The sequence below is a fragment of the Lynx rufus genome, unplaced genomic scaffold, assembly GCF_022079265.1.
Source record: "Lynx rufus isolate CCGP_SWC_20201006 ecotype Redwood Valley unplaced genomic scaffold, mLynRuf1.p SCAF_6, whole genome shotgun sequence".
Classification (NCBI taxonomy): Eukaryota; Metazoa; Chordata; class Mammalia; order Carnivora; family Felidae; genus Lynx; species Lynx rufus.
Genome location: NW_025814878.1, coordinates 96687902 through 96709156, shown reverse-complemented (window position 1 = coordinate 96709156; position 21255 = coordinate 96687902). Strand labels below are relative to the sequence as shown.

Below are 21255 nucleotides of genomic sequence, written 5' to 3'. Positions count from 1 at the left end.
AATGTAAGTGAGCCATGAAGTAAGGAAGCAGACACTTCCTTGGGGCTTACAAAAAGGAGACTAATCTAATTCTGTCATCTGAACTATCTCTGGACAGACCCCACCCCAGGCTACATGAGCAACAAAAAGAGGACATTCAAAGGAATTCCCAGAAATAGGGGTGAGTCATCAGCCTGGGTAAAATGGCCATGGCCTTTTCCTCTCCTTTCCATAGAGGTACTTCTCTCCACTTAAAGAAAAAGGGCTTCAAAAGTAGCAATCATAGGGTTATCTGCAAGAAGAATAGCCTGGCTTCCTTCCCCAGGTTGGATGTCTGCACATGCAGCACATTTGCTGCGTTGCCCATGCCTATTTAACAGGGGAAAGGATAATTTGGAAAAGGAGAGCTGGAGCAAGGAAAGGGGTGATGAGTAGAACATCGTTGGTGTGGACAAATTTGTAACGTTCTCCTGGATCAAGTGGATTCTGGGGAAGGTAGCTTGCCTTGAGCCAATGCTCCGATACTCCACCCAAAATGGGCCCCAAGGTGGAACCTAAGAGCATTGTAAACTTCGGGGGGGGGGGGCCTCCACACTGTAAACAGTGGGAGGTCTCCCACAAGGCTCCAACGATCTTGTGCAGAAATCTTTGGAGAAAGAATCAACAGTCAGCCAGTATTATCCAGGGAGGCAGCCACACCTAACAAAGGCTACAACCACAGAGAACGGTAAAAAGCTTGTGAGCCTTCTTGCCTTACCTCTTCAACCTGTCCTAGCACCAAAAAAATATAAAATAAAAAGGATAGGAGGAAAAGCAAAGGAGCAGGGCAAACCCTTGCCACTCAAATATGCCTCAGGACAGAGCCTCTAGAAGGAGAATGGAAGGGAGGATTGCATGAGAACTGAATGAGTTGGAACTGGCCTTTTTTTTTAATTAAAAAAATTTTTTTAATGTTTATTCATTTTTGCGAGAGAGACAGAATGTGAGCAGGAAAGGGGTAGAGATAAAGGAGGACACACAGAATCCAAAGCAGGCTCCAAGCTCTCAGCACAGAGCCCGATGCAAGGTTTGAACTTATGAACCACGAAATCATGACCTGAGCCAAGCTGGACACTTAACTGACTGAGCCACCCAGGAACCTTGGAACTGGCCTTTATTAATAACCTTAAATCAACTGGAAAGCTATGATGTCCCAGGTGTTGTGGATTAAGGAAAGAGGAAAAAAAGACCCATCAGAACACGGATTAAGAAAGTGATTAGAGAAAAATAAAGTCTGTTCTGAGTCAGATTTCTAAAAGGTTCAAGTCTCTCAACCATCCCTAAAAATGTACCATTTGCAAAGACCTATGGCCAATTTACACACCACACCAGCTCCAGATTCCCATGAAATCTCAGGTAACAGTTTGTGGTAAAAAGTGCTAGGGGAAGACAAATAAACTCTTCAATATTGAGAAAATCCAAGATCCTTGAAAAGGTGGAAGAAAAACTATAGCATTTACAATAGTTCCCCTATGTCCATTGAGGATATATTCCAAGACCACCAGTGGTTGCCTAAGCCACAGATAGTGCCAAATGCTAGTATCCTATGTTTTTTCCTATACGTACATACCTATGATAAAGTTTAATTTATAAATCAGGCACAGTAAGAGATTAACAACAGTAACTAATAATAAAATAAAACAATCCTAATAATAGGGAATGTGGTCCCACTCTCTCTCAAAATGTTTTCTTGTACTCACCCTTCTTCTTCTTGTGACGATGTGATATGATAAAATGTCTATGCCATGAGATGAAATGAGGTGAATGATGTAGGCATTGTGACGTGTCATTAGGCTACTATTTGCCTTTTGAGGACACATCAGAAGTGGGATCATCTGCTTGCAGAGCTCTTTTCTTTGGTGGTGGAAAACCAAAGTCCACTTGAAACCAGAAAATGCAGTAGCCATATAGGAGCAAGTGAAGTATAACATGCACAGAGACTCAGACTTAAGGACTATGAGTGAGTCCTGACAGCATGGGGACCATGGAGACAGTCACACCTGAGGTCTCTTGCCTGCCTATCCACCTTGTGGCTTGACCAAGAACTCCTAAATCCTTTGTTCTAAATTTGTTTGCACTGGGGTTCTGTCCCTTAAAATCAAGTAATTTAAGAGTAGTAAAGCTACACACCAAAATACCATGCCACTGCTATGGTTTATATTCCAGCCCAAAGGAAAGAGAGACAGAAAAGAAAAATGGGGAAGACTCATGATCTAGAAGAAATAGGTAAAAAGCAGGGGCAAGAGGGGATGTTATGGATATAGAAGGAGACCCGACTGAAAGTGGCTGGTCAGTTGACAAAAGAGCAGAGATCTGAAAATTCATTGCTGGAGGGACTGTTCTAAGAGGAGATAGGCTCTGGAAAGTTTCATACTACATCACAGAGTAGATCACAGGAACAGTCCCCAAGCTCTATCAGTCTTGGGGAAAGAAGGAATCATACAAAGAGGAGCCCTACAATGAGAAAAAATGAAATATGGCCTTTTGTAGCAACGTGGATGGAACTGGAGAGTGTAATGTTAAGTGAAATAAGCCATACAGAGAAAGACAGATACCATATGGTTTCACTCTTATGTGGATCCTGAGAAAATTAACAGGAACCCATGGGGGAGGGGAAGGAAAAAAAAAAAAAAAAAGAGGTTAGAGTGGGAGAGAGCCAAAGCATAAGAGACTGTTAAAAACTGAGAACAAACTGAGGGTTGATGGGGGGTGGGAGGGAGGGGAGGGTGGGTGATGGGTATTGAGGAGGGCACCTTTTGGGATGAGCACTGGGTGTTGTATGGAAACCAATTTGTCAATAAATTTCATATATATATATATAAAAAAAACCAAAAAACAAAAACAAAAAAAACAAAGAGGAGCCCTAAACTCCTCCAAAGGATCTACATGCCACGGTTTAAAGGATGCGCTCATATTTGTTTTTAACCACTATTTTAGCAATGGAACCCTTGCTTCTAATGAAATATTACTTTGAACACAAATATAGAGATAAGCAATGAATGCATTACTTGAGCAATTTAAACCTTTACTGCTGGACCCCCAAATACTTCATTGTCTGGGGAATCCCTGAGGCTCCTCCAAGAAATATCTGGATTTTGTGGAGTATAGATAGGGTGAGAACCAGGAACACGCTCCTACATTCACGTCTATTCCACGCACACGATACCATGCTTCAAGACAGCCTGATGCTCTTCAGCAACTAAAATAGTGCCCATGATATAGTACTTATAAACAGCATGGAATTTAAATATACTTGGTGCCTTTAGAAGGAAAATAAAACATATCTAAACTTGCTTATTTATATTAGTTCTCTTTTCTTATTTGTTCCTACCAAATTCTTATGTTCCTAACAATTGCCTTAGTGTTTTCCTCAATTGTACTCCCACATACCCACTTTTCTCGGAAACTTCCATGTATATTTAATGCCTGTATCTTGTAATTTCTTGAAAAGGACAAAGACAGAAGTCCATTCAAGGCCGTAAGACTGCTTTTTCTCCTAAGAAACTGTCAGCCAAATTTCTCAGGGAGGAACTGGAAATGAAGTGAGAGACATTGATAAATTTCCCTGCTGAACAATCAATAAAAGCCCCACCATCCTGTTCAGACTCCCACTGTGGAAGCAAGGGCCGTAATTATATTGTCAAAAATTCAAGTTGCCCAGGCTGACAGCGGCCCCCTTGAAAAGTGACAGGTGATTGGCACTGGGATTGGGGTAGTGAACCTGGATTGGCAGACAGAGTGGGAAAAGAAAAAGGCAAGAGTGAAATTTCCTTATCGACTACAGCCACCCAACCCTGAGACTGCCACTTGGGAGGAATCCTGAGACCCTTTTTGTCACGTTACCAGAGGGAGCAGGTGACAGAATTGACTAAGCAATCTGAACCCCATCAGAGATTTGGAATAGCCCTCAATCCACTCCCAAACCCCAAGAAAGAGAAAGATGGCTGTGTGTGTGTGTGTGTGTATGAGCGTGTGAGGGTTTTCCTACATTAAAAGAAAAACATGCAACGGGCTTTCAACTCCATCTTTCCTCATGACAGCTGAACAGCAAAACCTGTTTGCTTAGCGATATGAAACCACGATAAAAATCAGCTGGAGCAGAAGGGTTCCAGGGGCAGCAATGAAGAATGAGATAGGAGACAGAAGGTGGGAAAGCACTAATGTGCAGGTCATTTGTGTGATTCTCTGGGACCAGAGCTGGAGTTAAATTAGTACCCATCAGTCAGTCCTCTCACTGTTGGACGTTAGGAATAAAATGCCTGCAAGAGGTCTCCTTGCTGGACAGTGCTCTGCTTCTGGCTATTCTGGGGCCCACGCAAATGGCTTCCAGAAGACTTTCTTGTAACCACACCCAGGAAGGGTGGTTTTCCACCCCCGGGGAGGAGCTGCACCACCAAAGATTGACATCAAAAGGTGTTCGCTGGGCAGCGGGAACAGAACAGAAGATGCCTGGGAATGTTGCTACCTCATGATTTCCCAAGCTAAAACCTCTCTCCTGCTCTGATCAGGAGTGGTAGACAAGAAAATTAATAAGGAGAAAAATCTCTAGGCTCCATGCCAAATTTTTAAATAGAAGCCCCTCTCCCCTTCCCCCCTACAAGAAAACATGAGATAATTGGCACTGGGTACTGAGTGTTTGGGGCGGGGGAGGGATATAATAAAATAGCCATAACTAATTTTTGCTTGAGTGTTATTGTGTGCCAAATACCTCAGAGTAGTTCACAAGCAGTAGGGCTATGAGGTAGGGACCATGTTTTCCTGGTTTCATGGAGCTTAATTTGCCCAATATCATAGCTGATAAGTGGCAGAACTGGACGGGTTTCTGATTCCAAAACTATTAACCACTAAAAATAGCACCTCTCCAAGAGTAATCAGTGGGCAACCTGAATCAAATCGCCTCAGGGGCCCACTTAAATGCACGTTTCCGGGTCCACTCAGGCCCTCCAAGTCAGACTCTGGGGGTGAGGCCCAGAAACCTGGACTTTGTAAAAAAAAAAAAAAAAAAATCTCCTGGACAAATCTTTTGTGCACAAGGTGGTGAATCTCACGACATCACACCAGGAAGCTGAATGAGCACTGGGTCATTAGGGACTTTGGATGCAAAGTAGTGAATCAGGTTGCTCACTGTTTTGCATACATGACAGAAAAAGAAAATTAGTTTTCCCTTAAAGCCCCAGGGTCATCAGACCCATGGCAGGCCCTGGGAAAAGGCCAGTGAAATTATGTAACGATTTTAGCCTTACTATACTGCCCTGCCAGAGGGGAATCTAAGACCTCAGGTGTGCAGGAGAGGGAGACAGGGGAGGGCTGATGAGCTGCAGGCTGGGCTGGGGGTTCCCTGACAGAGACCTAGAGAAGGGAGCCCTTACCTGGTGACTGCGCTCTCTCCCGTGCAGGGTTTCCTTCACATGAATGAAATGAGGCAATAACATTTCAGAGAGGAAAAATACCTTGTGTTCACTTCGAAAGCTTTGTGGCTTATGAGAGGTCCTAGTTACTCCCAAACTGGCAGGACTCTGGGGAAATGAGTACAGCAACCTAACCCTGGAAATGCAGGAAAGGAGAAGAGTAGGAGGTTGGGGGGCGGGGGGCCAGAGAAACAGAAGGAGAGAAGGGAAGGAGAGGAGGTGTCTGCCTTCTCAATGTCCAGTAACATCACAGGGCTAAAGTAGCAACATTGTTTTGTAAACTTCAGAATTGTCAACATATTTTAGAAGCATCTACTCTGCTTTGGTTGCCCCATAATTGAATGATGGTCAGCAATGGCACTAACGATTTTCTTAATTTGACAATTATTTAAACACAAAGGCTTAGGAGTACAGGGTACATTGAGAATGCACATATATAAGGTATACTTATGAGCTGTTATGCTGATCCTTCATAATAGAACATGAGCATGGAAAGGGTTGGAATTAAAGAAGCCAAGGAAAAGAATTAGGAGTCCTCACACTTCTGCGTTTGAATTTCCATTTCTAGCAAGAGTTGTGGGTCTGCATTTTACAGGACAGTGGCTTTCAAATCAGAGGACACCCGTGATGCTTCAGAGTCCTTCAGATGATCTACAGAAAATACTGTTCTGTGCCTGCTTGCACTCTCCACCTGTGTTTTTTCAGTGCTAAACAGCAGCACATTGTATTGATGACGTAAGTGGCTGTTGGACTGGAGCTAACATTGAAGACCATGGCTGAAGTTTGAATAGATAGAAAACCTTGGTGGATGCTGGGATACAACATCGATGATGCTGATGAAGATAGGAAAGAAGAGTCCTCCACAAATTAGAACTTAAGAATCAATATTGTAGACATTTTGAATTTCTCTCCAGATAGTTATAGGTTTTTTAAGCCTTACAAAATACATTCCCAGTGTGCAGCAGTCTGGCTGGTCCAAAGATGAAATGCTTGATGAAAAGATTTCACTTCCTATCATAGAAAGCTAAAAGGGCCAAAAGAGTGCTTTTCAGTAAACAATGACTGAAGCCCATAGATGACACTAGTCCCTCCTTATCCATAGTTTTGCTTTCTATGGTTTCAGTTACCTGTGGTCAACTGCAGTCTCAAAGCAGATGATCCTCATATAGATGACTATATGTCAGAAGATCAATATTTGCCTAACACTGGGTCGCAGTGCCTACCTCATTCACCTCACTTCATGTCATTATGTAGGCATTTTATTATCTCACGTGATCACAAGAAGGGTGAGTATAAAGTAAGATATTTTGAGAGAGAGAGAGACCACATTCACATAACTTTTACTATCATATATTGTTATAGCGGTTTTATTTTATTTTTAGTTATTGATGTTTCTCTCTTATTGTGCCTAATTTATAAAGTAAACTTTATCATGGGTGTGTATGTATAGGAGAAAACATGGTATGTATATGCATTTTGTGCTGTCCATGATTTCGGGCATCCACTGGGGGTCTTGGAGCCTATCTTCCACAGATAAAGATGACTACTGTATAACAGAGCCTTGACAGAGCAAAATGGCAGAGTCCTCAGCATATGCACACATCCATGTCTAGAGTAATTATTCTATGATAGGTAATGGGGTTTTAGTTTGTTATGCCAGTATAGGAATGCCCATGTAGGTGACATCATGTTTTCTGGAGATTGAGCCTGCATTTTTATTTCCCTTTGGCTCATGCTATGTAACCAAAAGTACATAAGAATCCAGAGAGAGATACTTAAAGCTCATCATTTTATACTTTGCTGCAGTTACTAACACAAATCTCAATGGCTTACCATGACAAAGATTATTCCCTGTTCACGCTGATGTCGGCAATAGGTGGACCTCAGCTCTGCCCCTACTGTCTTCATTTTGATTCCCAAACTGAAGGAGCCAATCCTACTTGGGACAGCCTCTTCTCAAGCAGAGGAAAAAGGGCAAAATGGCCAAAGCATTGTAACAGCTCTTAAAACTTCTACTTGGCCATGCAGTATATCACTTCCACTCACATTCCTTGACCAAAGCAGGTCCATGGCTAAGCCCCATGTCCCAGTAGGACAGGGAAGTGTGGTCCAACCACTGGGAGACATGAAAGTCACCTGACGGTGGGTGGAGGTTATCGAATCCTCCTACTGGTAAGTGAGGAAATAACTGGAGACTAAATGTACTCTGTCTGCCACAAGAATAATAGCCACTAGCATTTCTTACTTAAGGAAATAGTGCCCATGCTGTAATTAACTTTGTCGCCTCAGCAACAGATGGTCCAAGATTTTTAAGAGGTTTTACCATTGCCCCATCACCAGCACATGGTCTAGACACCGTTCTACCTCATCTCTTTGGGTCCACTGCTTCACTCACCATGCAGGGAAAGTGTTCCACTCCTCACAGCCAGGAACTTGACACCATATGGAAAGAAAGGGGTAGAGTGAGAACTCCCGTAGAGTTTGATCTCGGCTTTGCCTTGGAAGGGCTTGTCCTTGGATCCAATCCGGAGCTCCCCACCATCAGAAATGAGGATGGAGTGTACCCTGAGCTCAATGGGTCCTGGATCCATGAAAATCAGCTTGCCTCCTAATGGCCAAAGAGAAGATTATCAGTCCCTGGGAGGATAAGGTTCACCACCTTTTGACATTTCCAATGTCTGATGAAATCCTCTTTATTTATATACATTTGCTGGAATTTAGACTTATTTTATCTTGCTCTCTCTTCTAGAAGCACAATAGAATATGGATTGGACCCCCAGGGGTAGACGCACTATACCACTAAGCCAGTTGAGGCTGGCTATCACTATTCACCACATCTCTATGTTATTTTTCATGGCAATATCCTAAATGCCCAGCAATTTATGACTGGTCAAATAAGGGATGAGAAAGTCACCATTTTGGCCATCAATCAACAGATAAAAGCAGCCTATAAAATTAAGTTTAGAAACAAGTGAATAAAAAATAGGAATAGAAGAAAATATGGGAAAATTATACAAATTATGACACTAGGGACTGTAATTAGGGCTGCCATCATGACGTATGCAGCATTTTACCTGGCCAATATCCATTTTACTTCACTTTTGATAATAGACACTAATTTCCTTAAGAAATTGCTCTGCTCCACTCAACAGAGTTGAGTGGGATTGTCAATCAGAGTAGCCTGTCCTACTGTAGTCTAAGCCATGTACCCATGCTTCAAATGAAAATCTGGAGCTCAATGGAAGAGAAGACAAGAAATGTTTAGATTTTAGTAATTCCATTGGCGGCATCTAAATGAGCCTGAGAAGAGGTTTCTATTTCTGAGGCCCCCACCTGCTAAGCCCCTTCAAAATGCCCTGACAGCTATCGTTTCTACACCTAATTTTCCAGACTTTCTATCAGTTCTTGTAAATGACCCAATATATTCTCCCTAAATTTCCTATTGTAAAAGAAAGTTGGTTTCCATTGTTAGCAATCAAATAAACTTAACTGATACAGATATGTTTTCTTCAATAACCAAATTTTCTGTGATGTAGGAGTATTATTTTACAATGAAATTAAATTGTGAGAATTAAATACTTAAGAAATTAAAACATGCTTTCATCTTTATAATACTTTTCTTTAAAAGAACTTAGAATATTTGTATTTCATATAGAATTTTCCCTGTAATGCCAAAATAATTAAAGCATCCCATCTAAATAACCACTTTAACCTGAATGAGTTACTAAACCTATCTCCCTCCTGCATATGGTTTGCAAAAGTACTGGACAAGACTCTTCTATCCTGTAACAAGGTTGTAAGAGGTTTGATTTCATACTGGAAACATCAGGAGCCCTCTTTTCCACATCCTACAACAGCTTGCCACCTAACTCAGAGTGAAAGTCAATGTCCTGATACTGGGCTGCAAAAGGCCCTTCATGATTTACCACCCATCTCCAGTTCCCCTGCATCATCATCTACAACTCACCCCTTCACTCACCTGCCCTGAACACACTGGCCTGCTGGTCAGTTCTCAGCAGGACTTACTTGTTTTCTGACCTGCTGTATTCTTCTGTCAGGCATCCCTGTGACTCACTCCCTCTTGTTTCAAATCAAATGTTAACTCCTCACTGAGGCCTTCCTCTCCAGGCTATACAAATAGCATGCCCTCACTCCTTACTCAAATGCATTTTCTTTCATAACACTTACCATCAGGCACATTATATATTTACGTGTTTAGTGTCTGCCCTCCCCCCCCACTAGAATGCATGCTTCATGAGGGCACTAATCTGTTTTGTTTACCTCTGTATTTCATTGTCTAGAACAGTGACAAATAGGTAGGTGGCACTCAATATATATAATTGTAGAGCAAACTAATAAATGGTTATATCATTTTAGAGAATCTGGATTAAGTATCTGAATTTCGTTTATGGATACACAGAAAATGGCTCAAAAAGCAGATTCTTCTGGGGGCACCTGGGTGATTCAGTCGGTTAAGGGTCAGACTTCAGCTCAGGTCATGAGCTCATTGCTCAAGGGTTCAAGCCCCACGTCAGGCTCTGTGCTGACAGGCCAGAGACTGCTTCAGATTCTGTGTCTCCCTCTCTCTCTGCCCCTCCCCCCTATTCACACTGTCTCTCTCTCAAAAAAAAAAAAAAAATTAAAAAAATTTTTTTACAAAACAATTTCTCCTGTAGAAAGGAGAATCTCAGTGAGTGAGCGGCAGTGAAGACCAAGACTCTTCAATTGCTAAATTTAGTCCTAAATCCAATGTGCCAAGTTATTTAGTTGTATTGTTGTTTTCCAGAAATCACAACTGGAAGTATTTACTCAAACATGTACTGGAGGGATGAGAGGGAGAGCAGAAAAAGGCTAAGATGCCCTTAGTCATTTTTGTTTACTTCCATCCTAGCACAGAGATAGTGATCAGTTAACATTTGACCCAATATTCAAACGTGGAAGCCATCTCAACCCTGACCTTCTGCTCTAACATTGCTCTTCCATTTTCCTCAGTCCTCTTCATTGAACCTTCTAGGCTTATATCCTGAAACCCAAACTACACACCATCAGCAACAGTCATAGGATGTTTATGTGGATTTTACCTCTGAAAGTGTTCTTTCAGTCACAATTTAGAACAACACACCCCATGTGGGTACCCAGTTTCTTCCTTGGTAAAATGTGCACAATAAGAGTTCTTCCCTCAGAGAATTATGATGGCATTTCTTTAAGTGAAGCTTACAGATCCCCAGTCTCGGGTCTGGCACCTATTAGACAACGCAGTGGTGTCAAGTGGCTCTTGTCAAACTCACTGTCTGCACTTGCCCCACTGGTGCCATCACTACTCATTTGCACACCTCCCCCATCACTCTAGCACTACTGGTCTCCCTCCTTCCAACATCTCACCATTGGCAGGTCCCCCTTTCCTTGTGAAGCATGGTACAGTGATACATGCTCAGGTAAGCTATTCAAGACGCAAGAAAATGTCCATTGATGTGCAGGCTTGATGCTACGGCAGCACCACATGACTTCCAGACTTCCAGAGGACCTACTGGCAATTTTTACTTTAATTTTCCCTTCCATTGTCATCACAATGACAATAATAATCATCAAAAATGCAATAATAGTGGGGCGCCTGGGTGGCTCAGTCGATTGAGCATCCGACTTCAGCTCAGGTCATGATCTCATGGTTCCTGGGTTTGAGCCCCGCGTTGGGCTCTGTGCTGACAGCTCAGAGCCTGGAGCCTGCTTTAGCTTCTGTGTCTCCCTCTCTCTCTGCCCCTAACCCACTTGCATTCTGTCTCTGTCTCTCTCAAAAATAAATAAACATTAAAAAAAAATTTTTTAAACAAATGCAGTAATAGTCATTAATCCTGCTGTGAACAAGAGGGAAGAAATGTGACCTCTTTACTAAAACTTTTCCATTCACAGTCACATATCATTAATGTCCCAACTAATTATTTTCAACTGGTGGACCATGGATTTGCATGGTATGACTCCTCCATTATAAATAGTCAGGAAATGTGAACTCACCTTGATGAGCAAGTGGTGGAAACAGGGGGCAGACTCTGCCTATTAGCCTCTCAATGACCCTCAATAAGTCCCATAAAATTGCTAGGTCTTAGATTACCCAGTTTCCAAATCTGTCCTACTCAGTGCCTGGGGATGATCTGTTTTCTCATCATTCCCATGCAGGACAGAACCATGCATTCACCGAGACTCTTTCCAGCTTTAAAACATTGGACATCTACGTCTTCAAGAATGCATTTGGATGTGTCTTTGGCACTGATGGAGACAGAGAGCTCATGTTTTCCTGATACCGCCTATGCTGCAGTGAACTTGGCATTTCACTTGGGAAGAGTATCAACATACATAGTCAGAAATTCAAATAATTCTACAGGGAAAACAATGGTGCTAACACTTATTAAGCCCCTACTGTATGTCAAAATCTTTAGATGTGTTGTCTGAAATAACCTTCAAAATAAGTCTGAAGTCAGTATCATGCATCATATTTCACAGTCCAGAGAGTGAGAGGTGGGAGAGGTGGTCTCTCTCAGCCCAGAATGAGCAGAGCAAGCCTTAGAACCCAGGACCACCTTCCAGAAGAGTTCATATTCAATCTACATCTGCAAACCCTCCCAGGTCGCTTTTTTATTAATTAGAATTATCACAGTTATATTTAAAGAAAAACATGTGTTAACCTAAGTGAAGTTGGCCTGTGGCTTGTTTATATATGTTTTATTTCCATTTTGTAAATGTAGAGATACCTTGCCTCTTGCAAAACAGGATTTGAGGCAGAATACAAGGATTAGTGGGTAAATTTATAAACCTGGGCTTTGTTCCTCATCCCATCAAGCAAAATATTAAACACACAAAAACAAATGGGTAGAAATTTAGAAACGTCATTTACTGAGGGGAGCTAATAATGACGCTAATGAAGGGAGAAAATGAATGATTGGTGTTGGCAAGAGTACTAAAAACAGGACTAATTAATTAATATGATAACCATTACTCCCTGCTAAAAAGCCTTCCCTCCTTACTTATCAGTGGCAAGTATAAGGAAATCTAGGTAAATTAAGAAGAGAGTTTGATGAGGAATTCATCTCTTTTTAATTGAAATAATTAAAAGTGGTAACAAAAATGAAAGCTTCTCAGTGTGAAAGAATGTAAGGTTTATACCCAAGCTAGCTCTGTTCCAAGGCCCCAAGTGTTATCTCCTCACACTTTATTAGCTTAAAACAAATATCCAGTGAGCTGCTTTGGAGCGTAGTGACTTGAGATAGGAGGGCACAGGGAGGACTTTATTCCTCCACTTTATAGAGCTTGACCACATTTCTGAGCACTGAAATAAAGAGCAGGGCTGAAATCGGCCTGTGGCTGTGACCCTTAAGTTGCTTATTATGATTGTTCATGAAAGCTGAGTATGTCCCACAAGTGACCTTGGGTAATTTTATAAAAATCAATCAACCATCATTATTGTTACTTCCCCTCTAAAATAAATAAATGAACACAACTTTTTACATGTAATCACTCTTTTCCATTCAACATCTCTTTTATTTCTTTTAAAGGGAAGTCAAGGAGACTTTTAGCAGCTAGCTCATGTTTGCAAAGTACATCAAAACCTGCTTTTCGCTAACCCCACAATTAGCCATCCTCTGTAATAACCGCGGAATGATTTGTTGTATGTGTTTTGAAAAAAAAAATTACACAGTTCTAGCTATTTTCCCCTTTACGGTAAGAATCTAGAGTATAAATATTTTACCACACAATAAGACTCCAAAGGAACTGGCTACGCCTTCTATTTGCAATTCTTTGCCTCCCTTCCCTTGACCCCTCCCCAGCTAGGCCTTTGCCTGACAAGTCTGTAAGAACTGGTCCTATGAAGGTCATGATGGCATCCAGACTGGTGAATCCAAGTCTCGATGCTCTGTTCTCGCCTGTCCTGAGTGGCCAGCAGTATATGATAGGCTAAGTAACTCCTTTCTGGAAAATCCTTCCCCTCACTGGCCAACACTGTGCTCTCCTGGTTTTCCTCCTACTCCCCAAGACTCCCCTCCTAGCCTCCTCAGACTCCTCCTGATTGTCCCAACTACTGACATGCAGAGTATCTCAACACTCAGTCCTTCTACCACTTTTCTTATCATCCTATGAACAAGGTTGTCTCACCTTGTCCTAGGGATTTAAATACCATCACAGGCTAACGGCTGATGACTCCCAAACTGGTATCTCCAAGGCCCACCTCTGCCCTCAGCTCAAACTCACATACCCAACTACCACTCAATATCTCTCCTTAGATGTCTCACAAGCTCCTCAACTGAGCACATTCAAAAAAATGAATTCCTCACCTTGTCCCACAGATCATCCCACAGTCCTTGCCGAGGCCGCAAATGGTAACTCCATTCTTCCAGGTGCTCAGTCTGAAAATTCTAGCATCAACTTTCACTCTCACAGCCAATTCTCCAAGAAATTTTGTGCATCCTGCCTTCAGAAAATCCCCACGATCTAAGCACTTCTCACCACTTCCACATCTACCGCTGGGGTCTAAGTCACTCTCATCTCATCCCCAGATTATTGCAACAGCCTCTCAATTCTGCTCCCTGCTTCTGTCCCCACCCCCACCTGCACCACAGGGTCTATTCTCAAAACAGCATCAAGTGGAATTGTTTTCTTTTCTGTGAACCTTGTCATGTCACCTCTCTGCTCAGAGTTTCCAATGGCTCCCACCACACTTGGAGGCAAAGCTGACCAAATCCTACAGGCTTGGTCCTCTCTGGCCCAGTCTCACTCTGCTCTCCTTCAGGCTCCCAGTCCTCTGTTGCACTGACCTTGTTACTCTCCCTACTTCACGGCCTTTGCCTTACTGTGTGCAAATCCCACCAACTGCCACTAAACTCCCTCTCCACCCACTCCATTTGCTTAGCAAATCGAACAAAAACTATAATTTACATTCTTGACTGCCTTCTTTAGAGAAATGAACTCTGTGAGAGCAAGAATTTTGGTCTATTTCATTCACAACCATAGCCCCTATACCTACAACAGTGGCTGGTCCATAGGGAACTTGGCAAGTGGTCAATAAATACGTGTTGAATAAGTAGGAGTTGAAGTTACAGAAGTGAATGAGGTCTCCCAGGGTGCCTGGATGGCACAGTAGGTTCAACTTCCAACTTCAGCTCAGGTCATGACCTCGCAGTTCGTGAATTTAAGCCCCATAGGCCTGGGCTATCTGCTCTCAATGTATAGCCTACTTCAGATCTTCTGTACCCCTCTCTCTCTGCCCCTCTCTGGCTCATTCACACACTTTCTCTCTCTTTCTCTCTCTCTCTCTCTCTCTCAAAAATACATAAAAACTTTTTAAAAAGAAGACATTAATGAGGTCTCCCAGGGAGACCGTGGAGAGGGAGAACAGAAGAGAGATAAGAGAAACAAACTGTCAAATATTAATATCTGAAAACCAGACTAAGGAGAGGAAGTAGCAAGATTCTTCGGTGTGGGTCACAAAACTTAGGTGAATTACAGGATTTGGAAAGTCCTAGTGACATAAGCTCTAGGAAGAATTTTAAGAACTAGGAAGGTGGTAGATGAAAAGATGTCATTATGTGAACTTTAGAAGGTTTGGGGGAGAAAGGGTGCAGAGCAAGAGTGCACTTCCTTAGTGGGTGAAAGCCAGGTGATAAAATGAACCCAGTGAGAATGACTCCAGGGTTAAGCAGAGGGAAAGTCAGACGGGAATGGAGGCAAGGCCCAGGTAGGCATCTGAGGACCTCAATTAATTCCATCAATCTATAACCCAAACTAGATAATTCATTGCTCAAAGCCTGAACTCCCTAAATTTGTATATATAAACTATTCCATTTACTTGTTTATATTGATGAACCCCCATTCAGTTTTTTTTTTTAATTTTTTTTTCAACGTTTATTTATTTTTGGGACAGAGAGAGACAGAGCATGAACGGGGGAGGGGCAGAGAGAGAGGGAGACACAGAATCGGAAACAGGCTCCAGGCTCTGAGCCATCAGCCCAGAGCCTGACGCGGGGCTCGAACTCCCGGACCGCGAGATCGTGACCTGGCTGAAGTCGGACGCTTAACCGACTGCGCCACCCAGGCGCCCCCCCATTCAGTTTTTTGAGTCAACCTTAAATAATTCCTTAAAACATTTAGCAGCCTGGATCTGGTTACCTTTCCTGTAGTTATACACTCAAATACATAGGGAAGCCTCTGGAATTCTCTCTCTCCCTGGAGAATTGTAGAAAACTATCCATTCAGGGTGGACAGACCCCTCCTCTGCCTGGGTAAGAAGAGCTGGCTGAGCTATCCGGGCCCATTACTGCACCCTAACGGACGGTGTTGCTGTAGGGGTGGGCATCAGGAGGAGGTGAGAGAGAGAGAGGGGAGAAAAGTAGTACTGGGGGAAGGCAGACACAGCCCAAAGCTGTGTTGGGGATGCACACAGCTTCCTTTGTTGGCAAGATCCGGATTAGGCTTGTGCCTGATCCACTGGAGCAGAGCCTAGAAGCCTTCGAGGTGGGCTTGTCCCCGGCCAGAAAGGCGGAAAATCAATTTGGCTGGCAAACGAGAGCCCCCAAGAGCTCAGTGCACGCTCCATAATCCTATCCACTAGCAGCTCAGGAAATAGATGCCTGAGCCCTCACATATTCATGGGGGATGTGAGGCATAAATCAGGCTTTAAGGATTGGGGGCGAAGGGAATGGACTCTCGGGCTGGTTACTAATTAATCAAGCACAGAACACCTAAACCTAGCAACCTGGGAGCAAGCCACACACACACAGGCACGGGCTGCTGCTGCTGCTGCTTTTCCTAATGGTTTTTTTTTTTTTTTCATTTCAATTAAAATAGATATCGAATGAAAATTTCCCCTTTAGCTGATGCTGCTTATGCATCCCCCCGTTCTTCCTTTAATTAAAAAACATGCTTATTGCAATACTTGCCAGAATCACTTTAACGGTATTTTAATTGTAATGTCTCTGCCTGATTACAAAAAGAAAATATGAACTCAAAAGTATGGGCAAAAGATGTTCTCAGGGTGCAGGAAAAGAATCACACACCTCTCTGAAATGGATGCCACGTGCTAATTCCTTAATTAGCCCAGTATTACTGTCAAACTGGCAATGAAGACTGGGGGGTGGGGGTGGGGGTGGGGTGGGGGGAATATCTGAAATAAAATCACCGACTCAGAGCCACACACTATGGCCATTGGGAGAAATCATTTTCATCAGCTCTGATTTCCCTGGCAGGATAGAGAACCGCATGCAATGAAGAATGCCATGCTCAGGATTGGCCCTTGCAATGTGGCCAGCCAAGTTTTCACTGTTCTTTGCAAAGGGTCGCATAGCCTTTGGGAAAAGATTAGCAGGGCTATATTCATTGGCTTCCAGTCCTGACAATTCTATATGGCTCCCTTTACTGCTTTAGCCTAGTAGTTCTCAAACTTGAACATGCATCGAAGTCACCTGGAGGTCTCCAAACACAGATTGGCAGGTCTCATACCCAAAGCTGATTTGCTATGGGGCCCCAAAATTTGCATTTCTAGCAAGTTCCCACATGATACTGATGTTGATCAGGGACCACACTTTGAGAACTACTGCTCTAGGTAAATTAAGCCATTGCTCTAGGTGTCCATATTCTTATGCTGTATACTCTCATCTAAAATCGGTTGAAAACTACAAGGCTGGTATTGCAAATTAATTCACTTCTTCATTCATCCAACATTTGCTGTTATTTTCCACCCTTTCTGCTAGGTGCTGACATTAAAAAAAAATGCAAAAAATACAGTCTCTACATCCACAAGGTCAGGTGAAGTTTAATTGCCCCCGGTAAATAGAAACACCCTGGTTTTAGTGAATTGGCCAATTTTACAGATAATTGAGAAAGATAAAGATTGTCAATCAGTTTTTACTTTTTGCTCTGAAACATAAAACTCATTAAGTTAACTTTATAAATTAATTAACTCTACACTAACTATAAGTTGTAAACATATTCGTGGGAAAGAAACTACTAGAAATATTCAAAGGAACCAAAACACAGATACAAATAAATGCCTTCGTCATTATAGCTACTATCATCAATTGCTACTTAACTAAACCTTGGTTCCTTTCTATCTCCCAAAAAGCATCACTTCCTTTTTCCAACACAGCTTCTGGCATTTAAGTAGTCAAGTCCCTCAGCTGTTCCATGGATTTCTAAAAGTCACTTAAAATCTCAGGGTGGTGGGGAGGAAGCTGTTTGTAAGCAGGAAATGAAAAGACCAGGGGAACAAAAAAAGAACAATCCACAATCACACAAAACAACAAAAACCGATCTTTTCTTTAAAGTCTATACCAAGCAGATAAAAAAAATCTCTCTAGCTACCAAGTAACTCATTCATTCAAATGATCTCCTTCCTTCTCTCTATCAACATTCAATTAGCATGGACTCATTCACATTTTTTTTTAATATTTATTTATTTTTGAGAGAAACAGAGCACAAGTGGGGTAGGGGCAGAGAGAGAGGGAGACACAGAATCTGAAACAGTCTCCAGACTCCCAGCTGTCAGTACAGAGCCCGACTCGGGGCTCGAACCCATGACCCGTGACACCATTACCTGAGCTGAAATCAGATGCTTAACCGAGTGAGCCACACAGGCACCCCCAATCACATTTTTTAATAGCCTTCCAACTTGATACATTTCTCGAAGCAGTTCAAAAGGTTCCAGGTCTAATTGTTCTCTGACTATTGTGAACATAATTTGGCTATAGCATAATAACTTCACAAGTGAAAGATCACAGTTGTTTCCTCATAGTATTTATTTATTTAAAAAATGATAACTCGTACCTTTTCCTGACCCTCAGGAATATTACAGTACATGAGAAATAAAAGTAATGAAATGCTTAGTCTCTGATTTTTATATGTGTAAGAATCCTGGGTACATAAGCATCCCAGATTTCCAGTTCTGCTTTTGACCTTGATAAAGAGGATATGGAAAACATTAATCAAAAAAATGAGGTAAACACTTAAGGAGATGGGTGTCTGAGTGGCTCAGTTGGTAAAGCATCTGACTTCAGCTCAGGTCATGATCTCATGATTCGTAGGTTCAAGCCCTGTGTTGGGCTCTGTGCGGACAGCTCAGAGCCTGGAGCCTGTTTCAGATTCTATGTCTCCTTCTCTCTCTACTCCTCCCCTGCTCACACTCTGTCTCTCAAAGATGAATAAACATTTAAAAAAAAAATTTTTTTTTAAAGAGGTAAGTAGAGATCAAACCCTGAAGGACCCTATAAGCCATATTAAGGAGTTTAGGCTTGATTTTAAAGGCTAATGGAAAGTCAGTGAAGGCTTTTAAGTAAGAAAGTTTGAAATATTTATCTTTCATTACTGAAAATATTACAGCTTCTGTGCTAGGAAGGGACTGGTCCCTTTTCGATAGCATTTTTCATGTTACAACATTCAAGTTGTCAAGACATAAAACTGTAAATTGTTTAATATCTATCTATCTGTCTGTCTGCCCATCTATTGAAAGCATGTCCTTTCTCATAGCTATGGCTTATCTTTCATTTAAGGCTAATCAAGCGTGTCTGGGACTGTTCGCTGGAGGTAAATAATGTAAGTCATTGTCTGATTGGGAAAAATAAGGGGTTTCAGAGCCAAGTGTCCCCCACAGTAAAAAGCCTTTGTCTCTGATCTCCTGATACACAAATAGTAAATGAAATTGGTCACTGTCTGGACTAATCCACTAACATTTGAGAATACCAGGAAGGACTCTGATTACAGAGAAATCCACAACTGACATTAATCTGCCTCTTTAGGTCAGAAATTCATTCATTAGTTCACTCATTCAACAATTATTTGAATACCTACTATGTGCCTGAAGATGTAATGTTCTCTCTATACAATGGTGAGCAAAAACAGACCTGGATCCTACTTCCTTAGGTGTATAACCTATATCACCCATTCTCCAAAGGTAGAGGGAATTAAAAAACACACCCTGATATTAAATATGTAGTCACCAGCAAAAGACTAACATATGGAGACACACAAGGTAAAGGGGATTCAGGGTGGGTTTCAAAAAGGCAGGTCTGTCTGGGGTGCCTGGGTGGCTCAGCTGGTTGAGCGTCCGACTTCAGCCAGGTCACGATCTCGCGGTCCGTGAGTTCGAGCCCCGCGTCAGGCTCTGGGCTGATGGCTCAGAGCCTGGAGCCTGTTTCCGGTTCTGTGTCTCCCTCTCTCTCTGCCCCTCCCCCGTTCATGCTCTGTCTCTCTCTGTCCCAAAAATAAATAAACGTTGAAAAAAAAAATTAAAAAAAAAAAAGATAAATAAAACATTTTTTTAAAAAACCTAAAAATGTCAGATTATTTCTTTCTGGATGCTGACATCTTCACGAGGCTTCCTCTTTTGACTACTGCAAAACTCAGCCCATTCTGGAGCACCATGATTGGAAAAGTGGGAAGAAAGCACATTAACTCTTTTATTGCACTTCCCTCCTAACAAAGGGAAAAGAGTCACCATCAATTCCATTTTCTGCATTGATTTGAGGACCAGCACCCTACTCAAAGCTAAAGGAGAATCTGTGGCTCCCTCAAATTTGAACTCAGGCCCTCGGTTTCCTGACCAAACTGCAATAAGTCAAACTTGCTGCGCTGTGTGCACATAATTATCCCATCCCCTGCCTTGAAGAGTAGCTATGTTTCAGCTGGGAGAAGAGTCAATCTCCTTTTTCCACCAACTTTTAATTACTTTAAACATACCAATTTGTAACAAATTTTACCAGCCCAAATAACCTTCTCATGTTGACCAATATATTATATACTTAAGAAAGAAGGAAATATTAATGCAGAATATTTCATTTTTATCAAAACTCCAGCCTGCCTGCGGTTAGATTTTAAATCCATGCTGATATCTGTGAGGTCGAAATTATGGGCACTGGGTAATCTGCCCAGTGACTCACAGAGACCGAATGCACACGGAAACCACAAGCTATGTCCCAGGGCAGTCCTGCCTCATGGCATTCCCAGATCACAACACTGGTAAAGCATTACCCGAAGCCCGCACCTAGTGAAACTGAGGCTGATTGGGTGCTAACCACAAGGAAGAAAGTGTAGAATCCTGAGGATTAAAAAAAGGCTGTGCTGGGTACAGCACCAAACACCTCACTCTGAAATCCTCAAATCCTTTCCAGGGATGAAGAAATTCCGCAAAGAACTTGATAGTGGATCAAGAGAAGATAGCTCATCTCAACGAGCCAAGAATATTCATTTGCATACCACAGAAATCCCAAATATACTAAAGAGATCTCAGTACCTTCAGAACTGTAGACCACAAAAAATCAGAGAAAACAAGACCATATTCTGAACAGCACCAGAAAAACACACTTCCATTAAGTCAAAATAACAAGGAAAATGGAGACAACCAAATGGACAGACTCTGCTCCTGCCATCTCTGTATCTTTCCCTCTCCTGCCATAGAAAGAAAAGCACTTCAACATGTATTCTGAAGATAACAGAGGCAAAAGCAATACAACGTCCTTATTACCAAGCTAATTCTTTCAGTAATCCAGTTTGCTTTGTATATAGAAGCAGCCACTATCTGTAAATAAAATTGCAACTTAGGCCTGATATTTCAGCCATCTCTTCTGTTATCCCCATCAGTCCGGAAAACAAAATAAAACAAAACAAAACAAAAACTATTAATTGGGTATTTACTCTGGACCAAGCCCTGTGCTGAGGGCTTTACAAACATTCCCTCATGTAACATTCAAAACACCCATCTGAGTTGCACAATACTTTGTAGACTTGCCACACAATAGCAAACAAGTAAATGATAGTCATCATTGTTACTGTTGCTGTCATTATAACAGCCATGACC

General features: G+C 42.1%; 1 protein-coding gene across 1 annotated transcript in view; it reads right to left on the bottom strand.

The window, feature by feature from the left end:
• PKHD1 (PKHD1 ciliary IPT domain containing fibrocystin/polyductin) overlaps window positions 1-21255 on the bottom strand; it is a 484216-nt gene that overhangs the window by 311181 nt on the left and 151780 nt on the right. Inside the window, exon 36 of the mRNA XM_047102754.1 lies at window positions 7822-8034. Within this exon, the coding sequence (XP_046958710.1) occupies window positions 7822-8034 (213 nt within the window). The remainder of the gene's footprint in view (window positions 1-7821; window positions 8035-21255) is intronic.